A 13,262-nucleotide genomic window follows, 5' to 3' on the forward strand; every position below is an offset into this window, starting at 1 on the left:
CCCATCACTGGCTTCATCTGACAGTGTGTGTCTCCTCCAGGCAAGGCCACTGAATCCGTCCTACGGAATCACAGCTCACCGTCCAATTCGGGACAGCAGCAGGGACACGTCACAACCACGTGCTGCTCGGGTTTCTCTGACTGGTTCGGTGGCACCCTTGCGAGCGGAAGGGGCCAGAATCCCAGGCTGCGTCTGCTGTTCTGTGCCTTCAGTCTCCTTCAGTCCGAGACGGTTCCTCAATCACAGTCTGGCCAGTTTGAAAGAGCACAGTTTTGCAGAAGGCCGCTCAGTTGGGTCCGTGTGATGTTTCTTTGACAGGAATCTCCTGGACGTGGGGGTGGGGGTGGGGGTCTGCGTGCTTTCCGTCTGTCCCTCGATCCCTGATGCTTTTACTCTGCTCACTTGACGAAGGTTGGTGGCTGCCAGGCTCCTTCCCCGTGCGCTTTCTCTTTTTCTCTTGGTAAGTGATAAGTATTTTGTGGCCAAGTAATTTGAGTCTATGAATAGAGCCCGTTCTTCATCAGATTTGCAGTGGATTCATTTGCTTATTTACGTGTGTGCGTGCTCAGCTCTCCTACTCCGTGTTGCTATGGCTCTTTTGCTGACTTTCGGCCCCCCGGAAGCTCCCCCGAGCTGGCTCCCTGTGCTGCTGGCACGTTCCCATCATTCCTTAAGCACTTTCCTGCTATCTGGCCAAACAAGTTGTTCTGGGCTCCTTTTCGACTTTCCCTGCCCCAGCCCTGGAATCAGGCCTGTCTCCCAGGTGCTCTGGTGGCTTTTCGTGGGAAGCTATGTTTCGAAGCCAGTACTTGGAGGCTAGGAGGGCTCGAGGCCTTGGAGGAGGGGTCCCTGCTCCACGGCCCTCCAGGGATGGCTAGGGAACAGATGTGCACATTTCCATCTAAATGTACGGATTAAAGACCTCAGCGTCAACAAGGAAAGGTATCTTAAGAAAATGTGGGGCACCTGGGTAGCCCAGTGGGCTCAGCAGCCAACTTTGGCTCAGGTCATGATCTCGAAGTTTGTGTGTCCGAGCCCCCTGTCGGGCTCTGTGTTGACAGCTCGGAGCCTGGAGCCTGCTTCGGATTCTATGTCTCCCTCTCTGTCTGCCCCTCCCCGACTCATGCTCTGTCTGTCTCTCTCTCTCTCCCTCCGTCAAAAATAAATAAACATTAAAAAAATAAAAAATAACCCCTTCTGTTAAATGTATGGGTTCGTCTTTATATGTTGAAGTCCACCCTGACACATCCATAGCTTTGATTTTCATTCTACACCATACAATTCATTCTCGTTGTCTCTGTCTCCATATTTGTACTTCTCTGATCACGAGAAGCCTGGTTCCCGTTGTCTTTGATAGATGTGCTTATTCGACGGGTGCCCCTGTATGTACCCTACCTCTTAATCCCTGCCACCCCCACCTCCTGTGCAGGATCCCCTCCTCCCCTGGCTTGGACTCCATGCAGGGCCTCTGCTCCCATCCCCCATGCCCCTCTGCACCCTGCAGGGCCAGGATATTCTTTTCTCCCCGCTCCCTCTCTGGGGCACCACACCTTCCACTCTCCCCCTGTGGCCACCTCTGCTTCAGGATGGGATGGTCAAGAAACAGAATGTGAAGAAAGGAGAGGACTTCCTTGTATTCTTAACCAAAAATGCACCAAGCGTCTAGGGACAGAACTGCAAAATAATCACAACAAACATTCTTTTTTTTTTTTTTTTTTAAAGTTTATTTATTTACTTTGCAAGGGGGGTGGGGAAGGGCAGAGAAAGCGGGAGAGAGAGAGAATCCCAAGCAGGCTCTGCACTGTCAGCCCAGAGCCCGACTCGGGGCTTGAACTCACGACCTGAGCCGAAATCAAGAGTTGAATGCTTTTTTTTTTCTTTTTTTTTAAGTTTATTTATTTATTTTGAGGGAGAGAGAACACACGAGTGGGGTAGGGGCAGAGACAGAGGGAGAGAAAGAATCTCAAGCAGGCCCCCCACCAGCAGTGCAGAGCCCGATGCGGGGCTCAATCCCACGAACCACGAGATCATGACCTGAGCCATCACCAAGAGTCGGATGCTTAACTGACTGAGCCGTCCAGGCGCCTCGATCATAACATTCTACACAATCAGGCACTCAGCCCCAGGCCACGCTGGAAAGAGGCCTCCAGAACTGGTAAGTCTTGGAGTCCCCCCATTTGGGTTCAAACACCGGCACTGCCCCTGCGTAGCTGGGGCAGGTTCCTTCACTCTCTGGGCCTCAGTTTCCTCAACTAGAAACTGGGGAGATGACAGTATCTCCCTCGTGTTGCCGGTACGAGCCCTCCATGAGCTAATGCCAGGGGAGCACACGACCCTGCACTTGCCCAAGGTAACTGCTCTGCAGATGTGAGCTCTGACAAGTATTGTGTCTTTTTCAGAATCCTAGAAAATAGGGATTCTGTTTTAGAAGGCAGGGCCAGGATGCCGGGTGGGTGTTCCCTGGGCAGCGAAGCTCTCCCAGGCCTTCATTTTTTGCAGGCTTTTTTTTTTTTTTCTTGGCACGCCCGCAGCCAAGTCTGGGAGGGTTTCCTGGACAGAAGTCCCTGTGGCCGCTGCCTTAAGACGTGTGGGCTGGGCCGCGGCCGCCACTGCTCTCCGACCCAGGCCAGTGCAGCAGCATGGAGCTGTGGGGGGCCTACCTGCTCCTCTGCCTCTTCTCCCTCCTGACCCAGGTCACCACCGAGCCGCCAACCCCCAAGGTCAAGAAGGCTGCAAACGTCAGGAAAGGTAAGGAGGGGGACAGGGCGCCTCCCCCATCTTCTAGGGAGCCGGTCACCCTGTCCTTTTCTGCTCTTCCTGCTTTCCTCCCCACCTTCATTTTCCTTCTTCATAAGTCCTGGGAACCTTAGCGAGGTACACTTGGAGCCCGGGGAGACTTCTCCAATACCGGGGGCGGTTGTCAGCATCGTAAGCATCGTTGACTCTCAGATTGGGAAAGAACCTTCCAGATCACCTAAACTGACACCCACTCCCCACCCCCGCCCCAAATACGTTGAAGAAATCAAACCTCTGGTCTGGCAGTGCCAGTGGGCTCTGTTTTGTGATCTCCGAAACTGCGGTCACTCAGCTCCAAAATGGGGAGCGTGGCATTTGCTGAAAGGCTTCTGGTTAGGATTTCATGATCCCAAACATGCAAGTGGGCCCCGTGCCTGGCGCGTGGGATATACTTTAGGTGCGGGGGGTGGAATAAAAGGACCAAGTTAATTCTCTGTGTGATAGTGCGTCTCACAGCCTTGAGGAAATAAAAATGTGCAACCCCCAACGAGGACACCAGAAACGGGTTCGTGTTCCTTCTGTTGCCTCTGGGTTTGGGGTATCTTTGGGTCGCCTTGGCTGCTGCACGGCCTGCCCTTGGAGCCCTGCCTGTGGTGAGGTCACCCCAGGCTGTGTTGAGACAACATTAGTGAAATGCCATGGCAATGAACCGGGCTGTCACCCCCATAGGGCTCCGAGGCTCCGAGAGAGAGAGTTCCAGGGGATGAGATTGTGGATTTAGGCAGAGAAACAGACAGGCTGGAGCCAAGAGCATGGAAAAGGCAAGGCAAGGGGGCGTGGGCCACATTCCGGCCCCTCTCTGAGCCTCCTCTGTAAACGACAGCTGCCCATTGGCCAGGGACTGGCGGAGTGTGGAAAGGTGCCTCAGGACAGTGGAGACCCACAGGGCTGTGGCTCAGTTGGTGAAGCATTTGACTCTTTTTTTTACATTTATTTATATTTGAGAGGGGGAGGGGGGAGGGGCAGAGAGAGAGGGAGACACAGAATCCGAAGCAGGCTCCAGGCTCCGAGCTATCAGCACAGAGCCCAACTCGGGGTTTGAACTCATGAACCGAGAGACCATGACCTGAGCTGAAGTTGGAGACTTAACCAACTGAGTCATCCAGGCGCCCTAAGCATCTGACTCTTAACTTCAGCTCAGGTCATGATTTCACGGTTTGTGGGTTCGAGCCCCGCGTCAGTCTCTGTGCTGACAGTGCAGAGCCTGCTTGGAATTTTCCCTTTCCCTCTCTCTCTGCCCCTCCCCTGCACTCTCTCTTTGTCTCGCAAAATAAATAGACATTTTTTAAAAGTTCAAAACAGAATGGATACCCTGCTGGCATTTATTTTGAAAAGCAGATTTATATACACGTACACATTTACTTTTATATGGGTAGAATTTTTCTGGAAGGCTCCACAAGAGTTAGTGACAGTGATTACCTCTGGGAAGAAAAACTGGGTAGCTGACAGCAAGCTCAGTTGGAAAGGAGACCGATATTTTGAACGGTTTGGGTTTTTAAAAAGTTATATGCAGATATTACCTTCTCCAAAATTGTCAGTAAAAAGAGAAGAGTCAATACCCTGCATGGTTGTGTCCATGAGCATTGGCTAAAACTGCCACGTAGAGATCTTTGTAAAGGACACACAGTTCCAAAGGCAAATTATAGGATTTTTACATGTGGAAAGAGTTGCTGATTTCTCAACTACCAAAGATTTAGTATTTATTTAATCACGTGAACCATGTGTTTTGTCATTTGAGAAAGGAGGTCAGACCAGATGATGCCTTGGCCCTCTCCAGCTGTCGCACTCGAACCCTGGCCCCAGGTGGTCTCCGTGGCGGCCCCTGGAGGCCCTGGACCCTGGAGGCCTGCAGAACAGCTGACAGTGACCACAGCCCCAGCCTCTCCCTGAGCCCCGCTTCAGTGTTCTGACTCACCCTGGTTTTTCTTCCTTCCACCGATTGCCCACATACACAGCAAATGCTTCCAGAATGCTTCTCCACGGGGGCCAATACATGTGCTGAGCATCCTAACAAAGGATCGCCAGCCTGCTCTTAAGGTGCAAATCGGAACAAAAACCTTGGTGGTTCTCGCTCGGGCACCAGCGCCATCTGGGGGCGGGGGAATACATTACAGTCCTGGAGCCTGGGCCCCACCCCTGGAAATGCTGGATGCAGGGGGGGAGGGCAGGAGGCGGGAGGCATCTGTGTCTTCCCCAAATCTCCAGTGATTCCAAGGAGCCGCCAGGATTGAGGATCCCAGGAACGAGTGAACCGGCCGAGGCAGAGGCCCAGCAGGAAGCACACATAACCCCACCAGGCTAGTCTGCAGGCCTCAAACCCTCCCTTTTATTGCCTTGCTCATCTGGGTGTTATTTTCCTCATATTTAATAAGTTACATCACTAAATTCTGCACATACAAGTATGTTTCTTGCTCACATTTGTTTCCTGCGATTCCCCTGCAAAAGCCTCTTATGGGTGGACAAAGGCTCTGACCTCATCGCTCGTGACCTTGGACTTTATGCAGGCACAGCTAAATGGACCGCAGAAGCGCTTCCCCACCCTCTACCCCAAGCCCTGCAGCCTTTTCTGAAGCCCCTGGGATTTCAGTAAGACCAGGGTCCACCCACAGAGCCTTCATCCACACACACACACACACACACACACACACACACAGGAAGATACTTCCCACATGCCCCTGTCGGCCCACGCATAACCAGCTCCCAACGGGCCTTTGTGCTCAGGATGGCTCAGGTCAGGAACCTACTCGTGTGCTGTCACAAGGGCGGGGAAGGCCCAGCTTGGAGCCTGGTGGACCTGGGTTCGGGCCAGCCCTGCCTGCTGCTGGCTCTGAGATCTTAGGCGAGTTGCTTCCTCCCATCTTCGGTTTGCTGTTTGTGATGCGGTGCGATAGAAGAGAGACGCATTACCCCTGGTCAGTAGGGTTGATTTAAGAGACAAGCACTGTTCACACCCTTTGTTTCTCTTAGGCTCTAGTCTTCTTTGGAGTCTTCCGAGGTGGGGGCTGCTAGCATCCCATTTCGCAGAAAAGGAAACTGACTTCGGAGAGACTGAGCAACTCGCCCCAGGCCGCTCACGGCCTTGTGACCTCAGAGCCTACGCACCTGTGCTGTCACACTCAGCCCCCAGGCTGGAGCGTGTGCCCTGCTGGGCCGCGTCCTGTTGTTCCAGCCTAGGGGGGTGAACTTGGCAGGGCTCAAGGGCATCTGGCTCTGCTTCCTATGCTTTGTACTCCTCTGGATCTGGGAGCAGCGTTGGGCGTGCACCCCCAGCCCCTGCCAACCCTGACCCCATCTCAACCCCAGCAATATTCCTAAACAAATGTACAGGTCTCACTTACGGAGGAGCAAGTGAAGGATGGGTCCCCTCCCCCCAGCAGATGGAAAATCACAGGGACTTAGGCTACCACCAACGGGGACAGAGAGAAAGTAGTCCAAGATATCAAGGTCTAGGGGTGTCCTTTCCTTTGTCCCCTTGTGGTGGATACAGGTAGCGTTTATCCCACGCCGTCCTTGCCGGCCTGCATCCTTAACTGCCTTCCTCACGTGTCTGTGATTGTCTCCATCCTAGATGTCGTGAGTCCCAAGATGTTTGAGGAGCTTAAGAGCCAGCTGGACAACCTGGCCCAGGAGGTGGCCCTGCTGAAGGAGCAACAGGCCCTGCAGACAGGTGAGTGCGGACGACAGCCTCTCCGGGCAGGTGTGGGCCAGAGGAGGGCTCAGGCGGCAGCCAGCAGTGTGCCTGCGGCCAGTACCGGGGCCCCGGCTGTAGGCCAAGAGCCGAGGGGCTCAGGGAACCCCCTCCTCGGCCCGCTTCCTCTTGGGTAGGTCCCCTGACGTGTGTGCAAACGGGAATGTTCTCAAAGGACAAAGACTCTCCCCCAGGAAGCGCATTACCACCCACCGGAACCGTGGCCCCAGGAGCACTGTGGAGCCAGCCAGCAGCCTTCCTAAAGAGCTCCCAGAGGACCGTCCCCTCAGCCAGCCCCCACAGCCCTAAGGGGCAGTTGGCTTGCCTCCCCCGCGTGTCAGCACATTTGCTGAAGCTGTCACTCTTGCTCATCGTAATGATGCTGAGGCAGGGTTTATCACAGCCATTTTAAGGAAACCTAGGGGCGGCTGGGTGGCTCCGTTGGTTGAGCAGCTGACTCTTGATTCCGAGTCAGATCATGACCTCACGGTTCGTGGGTTCAAGCCCTGCCTCGTGCTGACGGTGTGGAGGCTGCTTGGAATTCTCTCCCTCTGCTCGTCCTGCTCTCTCTCTCTCTTTCTCTTTCTCTTTCTCCAAATAAATAAGTAAATAAAAAAAAAAATGAATATGGGGAAACCAAGGCAGAGACAGGTCCTTTTCCTTGCCCACACTCACCTGGCCGGTTAGTGCAGATTAGGGTCTGAATGCAAGCAGCCTGCGCAGGCTGGTTGGGAGGGAGGGTGGGTTTTGGTCTGCCTGGCCCTGCGCTAACCAGACAAGCAAGGATGGACCCAGTCACACAGCCCCAGAGCCTGGGGGCGAGGTCGGGGCTCCGCCACCTGCCCCAGCTCTACCTGGGCCACATAGTCTCTCTCAACCACGTTCCTTTCATAGCGGCTCAGACTCGCCTACTCCTTTGCGACCTTGCCCCAGAGAACCAGGCTAATGGTACTAGATTACGCTTACAACGTGAGTTTGCTGCGCGCCTGGCACTGTTCCAAGTGCTTTTTGTAGGTGAACTCCTTCTCCACAGAAAAGCCACGTAGCGGGGCTTATGACTAGGACCCCACCTCCATTTTCCACCAAGAAGCTGAGTGTCTTGCCAACTGTCAGAAGTAGCAGAGTGTCGCTCTTAGCTCTGCTCCGCTGCCTCTCAGGTTCTCATCTGGGAATCACCTCGGTCCCTTCTTAGGAAATCTGCCAACCTCCCTGTGCTCACAGCCACCCTCTCCCTTAGGGTGACCGAGGTGCATCCAGCTCCTGAGCCTTGGATCTCCCCTCCCCTCGTGCGTCCTTGGAGACCTCCAGATCCTTCTCACTGGGCGGTTTGCTCACGCTTCCTCCCACCAAGATCTTTCCTTTCAGCCTCCACACCGGCCATCCTTCTGGCCCGCTGAAGTGCCACGCTCCGTTCCTTCTACCACAGGGCCTTTGTCCATGCTGTTCCGGCAGCTTGAATTGCTCTCCCAAGATCCACCTAATACGTGCTTCTGGCATCACTGTCTCAGGACTCTCTCGTCCCTTGTCTCAATCAGTCTCCTCAGTTATCATCCTCACAAAATGATGTTCTTTCCTTCACCACATTTACTGCAGTTTGTAATGCTATATTCATTGGTTGATTTACGTCTGCCTCCTTTGCTAGATGATAAGCCCCAGGGACACAGGGACCATGTTTGCATTTGACGACCTTATCTCTTCCACCAACTTGCCCAACATAGTGCCTGCCACATATCAGCACTCAGCAAATTGCTAAAAAAATTTTTTTTTAATGTTTCTTTATTTTTGAGAGGGGGTGGGGAAGGACAGGGAGAGAGGGAGACACAGAATCTGAAGCAGGCTCCAGGCTCTGAGGTGTCAGCACAGAGCCCAACGCGGGGCTCGAACCCACAAACTGTGAGATCCTGACCTGAGCCAAGGTCAGATGTCCAACCGACTGAGCCACCCCCGCCCTCAGCACTCACTAAATTTCTGAAGAGAAATGATTTTCTTCAACCAGCTTAACATAGCAGCCGGGGTCAGGGAGTTCTAGAAAGGGAAAGGTCTACCACGATTTGGCTTCCAGTTATAGAACACCTCATAGTAGATTAAACAAAAAGGGAGTCTGAAAGAGGGTAGCTGTTGAGCTTTTGTTCAGAAGCTTTGCCTCACGGCCGCAAGATGGCTGCTCCAATTCCAGGCATCATGAGTGCATTTTGAGGCAAGACGGAGAAAGAATGGACCAGCCATTTACCAGGAAAATGGAGGTCTTCTATTCCCATCTTGCTGATTAGAGCTCTATTATAGGACCACCAGTAGCTTCATTACAAGAAGGAAGCTTTTCCAGCCTCCGTAGTCGAGGCAGACAAGAGAGAGAGGAGTTGGGAACCGATGTTGGTTGGATCAGCCGTTGTTGGTGGCAGTATCCGGGAACACCGAGGGAATGTTCCCAATGAGCACAGTGCCATTCTGGCTGTCCGTTTCCTCCTCTGTGCAGTGGGAGGTGCGTGGGCAGATTGCACAACAGGCCCTAAGTCTCTCTCTCTCGTGTCTAAGCTTTGTGCCTGGACAAAGTCCGTGTAACCCGTGTGCCCCTTGCCCCCTGAGGTGAGGATGTGGTGGGGACCTCCTGGCACAACGTCTCTGACATATGGCAGTCCAAACACCGCCCCCACCCCATGCCTGCTGATTCCTAGGAGGTTCACGGCCTCCCAAGCTGACAGGGCCTTCCAGAATTCCCCCGCTTCGGGCAGAGATGTCCCCGCCCTTACACTCCCTCGTGCCCCAGGCCTTGGAGGTGGCACGCAGGAAGGGCCCTGACCTTGAGCTAGGGGCTGTCTGCAGCTGAAAGGCTAGCCTTACCACCTCTGGCATGGGGACGAGGGCTCTGCATCCGTGTCCATCACGGCACCCCTTCTGGTGCCCCCTGGGGGCTCTCCAGGGCCATGGGGGTGGCCGGGCGGGAACCGCAGGAGAGTGGGCCTGGCCCTGGAGGTCGGCCTTGGGCTCGGGAGCCTGCAGACCTTGGGTGATGGCCATCTCTGCCCCCTGCAGTCTGCCTGAAGGGCACCAAGGTGCACATGAAGTGCTTCCTGGCCTTCACCCAGGCGAAGACCTTCCACGAGGCGAGTGAGGACTGCATCTCACGCGGGGGCACGCTGGGCACCCCGCAGACGGGCTCGGAGAACGACGCCCTCTACGAGTACCTGCGCCAGAGCGTGGGCGCCGAGGCCGAGATCTGGCTGGGCCTCAATGACATGGCGGCCGAGGGCACCTGGGTGGACATGACCGGCGGCCACATCGCCTACAAGAACTGGGAGACGGAGATCACGGCGCAGCCCGACGGCGGTAAGGTCGAGAACTGCGCCGCCCTGTCCGGCGCGGCCAACGGCAAGTGGTTCGACAAGCGCTGCCGGGACAAGCTGCCCTACATCTGCCAGTTCGCCATCGTGTAGCCGACGGTGGGCAGGGGAGGGGGGTTGCGGGGACCGGGGCGCCCAGCCCGGATCCCCGGTCGGTGGTGCAAATAAAGTCGGTACCTCTGGACCCAGAGTGGCTGTGTCTGTGTTGGGCCCACCGGGCGAGGAGCTCCGGAGAGGTGGGGGGAGGGGAGGAGGAGGGTGGGAAGGAAGGAGGAGGGACGAGGGGAAGAAGGGAGGATGGGAGGGGAGTAGAGGAGGTGGAGGAGGGGGAGGGGAAAGTAGAAGGAGGGGAGGAGAAGGGAGGAGGGGAGAGGGGAGAGGCGGAGGCGGGGAGGAAGGGAGGATGGGAGAGAAGGGGACGAAGTGGAGGAGGGGGAGGGGAGAGTATAAAGAAGGGAGGAGAAAGGAGGAGGGGAGAGGGGAGGGGCAGAGGGAGAGAGGAGAGGAGAGGGAAGGTGAGCTGGACACACACGGTTCACACCACGAAGGGTTTCTCTGCAGGAGGATGGAAAATGAGGGGAGACTTAGATCCCCCCGACTGCAGCTGCCTCTTTTCTTTGCGTAACATTTTCTCGTTTAATTTCCTACTTACTGAAAAGTTGCAAGAATTCCCAGGTCCCCCTCCTCCACATCTTCCAAAAATTAACATTTCCCCCTATTTGCTTTATCCTTTTATTTTTTTCTGGACCATTTGGCAGTAAAGTGCAGACATGATACCCCTTGACCCCTAAATGCTTCCGGGTATTTACTTCCTGAGAACAAGAACGTTTTCTTACATAAGCACAGCACCGTTATCAAAATCGGGAAATTGACGCTGGCGCAATGTTGCTGTCTAGCTTACTGCCCTGATTCCGATGTCCAGGCTTCCTTTTGGAAACTCCACTTCCACGTGCTGGAATCCAGCATCCCCTCCCCAGCTCCAGAAAAGGGGAGACCCCCCCACCCCCTGCAATCCCTCCCGCTGTGGATCCATTTCTGGGATGCCCCCGACATCTGAGTCCTGCTGAGGGCTGAGGGGTTGGGGTGGGGGATGAGAGAGGAGGGTGCCCGCAAGATAATTTGCATTCCTGTCCTCCCCCAGCACACCCTGGGGGCCGATTTGACAATTGCCAATACTGCCTAACTGGTGTGTCTCCTCCTTCCCACTCCTTACAGGAAGCTCCACGCTAGCAATGACACCCACCACTTGCTGAGCCCACCGGAGTACAGGAATTTTAAGTATGTTGCTTTATTTAATCTTATCCCCCCAGGACAGGATGTGCTATTATCCCCATTTTGTAGAAAAGGAAGCTGAAGCTTAGGGAAGTTAAGTGACTTCCCTTGGGGTCACCCAGCGAGTAAACGGCAGAGCCAGGATTTAACCCAGGGCTGATTCCAAAGGCCTTGGCCTTTCCACCACCGCTGTGATGTTTGTTTGCTCCATGTACTGGAACCTTCTGGAAATAAAACAATAGAAAAGTGGTGCAGTGACCCCCCCCCCCCCAAAGGCTACTGGCCAGCTCCTGGTGTGACCTCCCTAGGAGACACCTCCCTAGGGGAAGTCTTCCTTGTCCCATCAGTCCTGGTATCATTCCACAGTCTGGACGTCCACACCGCCTTTTTCTCCCTGGCGGTTTTTTAGTGTATCTTGCCTTCAGGAATGAATTGATAACAGTTTGATTTGCTGCATGGCAGGAGGGTGGGCTGGGGGACGTAGCTTATAGTGATCGGTGTGCGTACTTCATGTCAGGCAATCTGCTGGGCACTGACACAGAAAGCCTCTTGTGTAATTCAGTAATTATGGGAAGAGGTAATACAATCCAGTTGTAGAGACAGGCTCAGAAGGCTGATGCCATTTGTTCAAATGCAAAGCTGAGACAAATCTAGGCCTTGCAGCCCTGAGTTTTGGGCTCTTTTTACCCCACTCAGCTGCAAGATGCAGGTGACCAGGGTTTTTTTTCAGAGTTCCTGACGCGGGTGGCTGCCCGCAAGAGGGCACTATGCCTCTGCGTGTGAGCACGGGTCCTAGTGGAGAGGTGCCACCCGGGTGCCTCTTGGGCAGGCAGCCAGCACTTCCCGCCTCCAGCACCAGGTGGCAGTATGGCCAAGAGAATCGTTATGCATTGCTAACAGGGAGGGCCACAGATGCTCTTACATTTGGAACACGGAGACCAGTGGATGGCAAACTGGGGTACACCTGTCCCAGGATCTTGTTTTTTTTTTTAAGTTTACTTTGCTTTTGAGAGAGAGTGAGCGAGCAGAGGAGGGGCAGAGAGAGAGGGGGACAGAGGATCTGAAGCGGGCTCTGCGCCACGTGGGGCTCGAACTCACACATGGTGAGATGGTGACCTGAGCTGAAGTCTGATGTGTAACTGACTGAGCCACTCAGGCGCCCCTTTCTTGTTTTTATTTTAATTTTTGGCACTCTGTGTTTTTGGACTGTTGTGTTATGGACTGTTTTGCGCTCATTTTGAATATCACGTTGAAATATGAGTTATCATGATTACTAAGGTTGTTTTTGTGTTTTGTTTTGTTTTGGGTGCTTTCTTAAATTTTGTACCCCGGGTGACTGCTTCACACGGTGCTTTACTCACCTCACTAGTCCTGGCCCCGGCTGAGAGGTACAAACTTTGGAGAATCTTCCAAGGTGTATATAAGCAAGGATAGGAATTTGGGGTTTAGGACTTCACTTTCTCCTGGAAAGAAGTGTCCTAATATTCTCCTGGAACTGATATTGAGGCCTCTTGTGCAATCAGCCTTTATTCTCTTCCTCATGCTGTGTTGCCTGGTGTGTAAGAAGCTTTGGGGATGCCGAACAAACAGACAGTTTGAAATATTGGCCGGGTCGGTGGGTCTCAACCCTGGCCAGACATTAGAACCACCTGCCCAGGCTGTATGCCGGACCAATTAAATCCAAATCTCCGGGGAGTGGGCCCAAGCACTGGAGTATTTGAAGCTTTCCAGGCAATTCCAAACAATAGCGGTTGAGAACTGCTCACTTTGGGAAGCCAGCTACCTATTAGGTTAGGATTTTGGAAAAAGCCCAACAGCCCCAGAACATCTTCCTCTTCGGTCTGCCTCGGTCTGAATTTCCTACCGTTCTAAGCCTAGTGCACGCTAATCAGGATTGGCCAAAAGAAGTCTGGTTACTGTTTTATATTGATTTTGACAGGATGCAGAGGCTCAACTTGAAGGAGTTAGTATAAGTTAATTTCACTAGAAAGTAGACATGTTTATCCAGTTGGAATTAGACTTCGTTGCATATAATGAAAAATCCCAAATAACAGGGCCTTAAGACAGAAATCTGGAGGCAGATAGTCCAATGCTGATATGGCATCTCTAAGGTCACAGGGTATTCAAGGTTGCCTTTGTTTTTCCCATTCAACCATTCTAGTGTGCAC

At 53.7% G+C, this 13,262-nt stretch overlaps 1 protein-coding gene across 1 annotated transcript; it reads left to right on the forward strand.

Annotated features, from left to right (window-relative positions):
* Window positions 1-2,531: 2,531 nt before the first annotated feature.
* On the forward strand, window positions 2,532-10,006 carry CLEC3B (C-type lectin domain family 3 member B). The gene is made up of 3 exons (XM_060627868.3): window positions 2,532-2,748; window positions 6,365-6,463; window positions 9,515-10,006. The coding sequence occupies exons 1-3, from the start codon at window positions 2,640-2,642 to the stop codon at window positions 9,913-9,915; spliced, it is 609 nt and encodes a 202-aa protein (XP_060483851.2). The 5' UTR covers window positions 2,532-2,639; the 3' UTR covers window positions 9,916-10,006.
* The last annotated feature ends 3,256 nt before the right edge of the window (window positions 10,007-13,262 follow it).

Source organism: Panthera onca, chromosome A2 (genome assembly GCF_046562875.1).
Source record: "Panthera onca isolate mPanOnc1 chromosome A2, mPanOnc1 haplotype 2, whole genome shotgun sequence".
Taxonomy (NCBI): Eukaryota; Metazoa; Chordata; class Mammalia; order Carnivora; family Felidae; genus Panthera; species Panthera onca.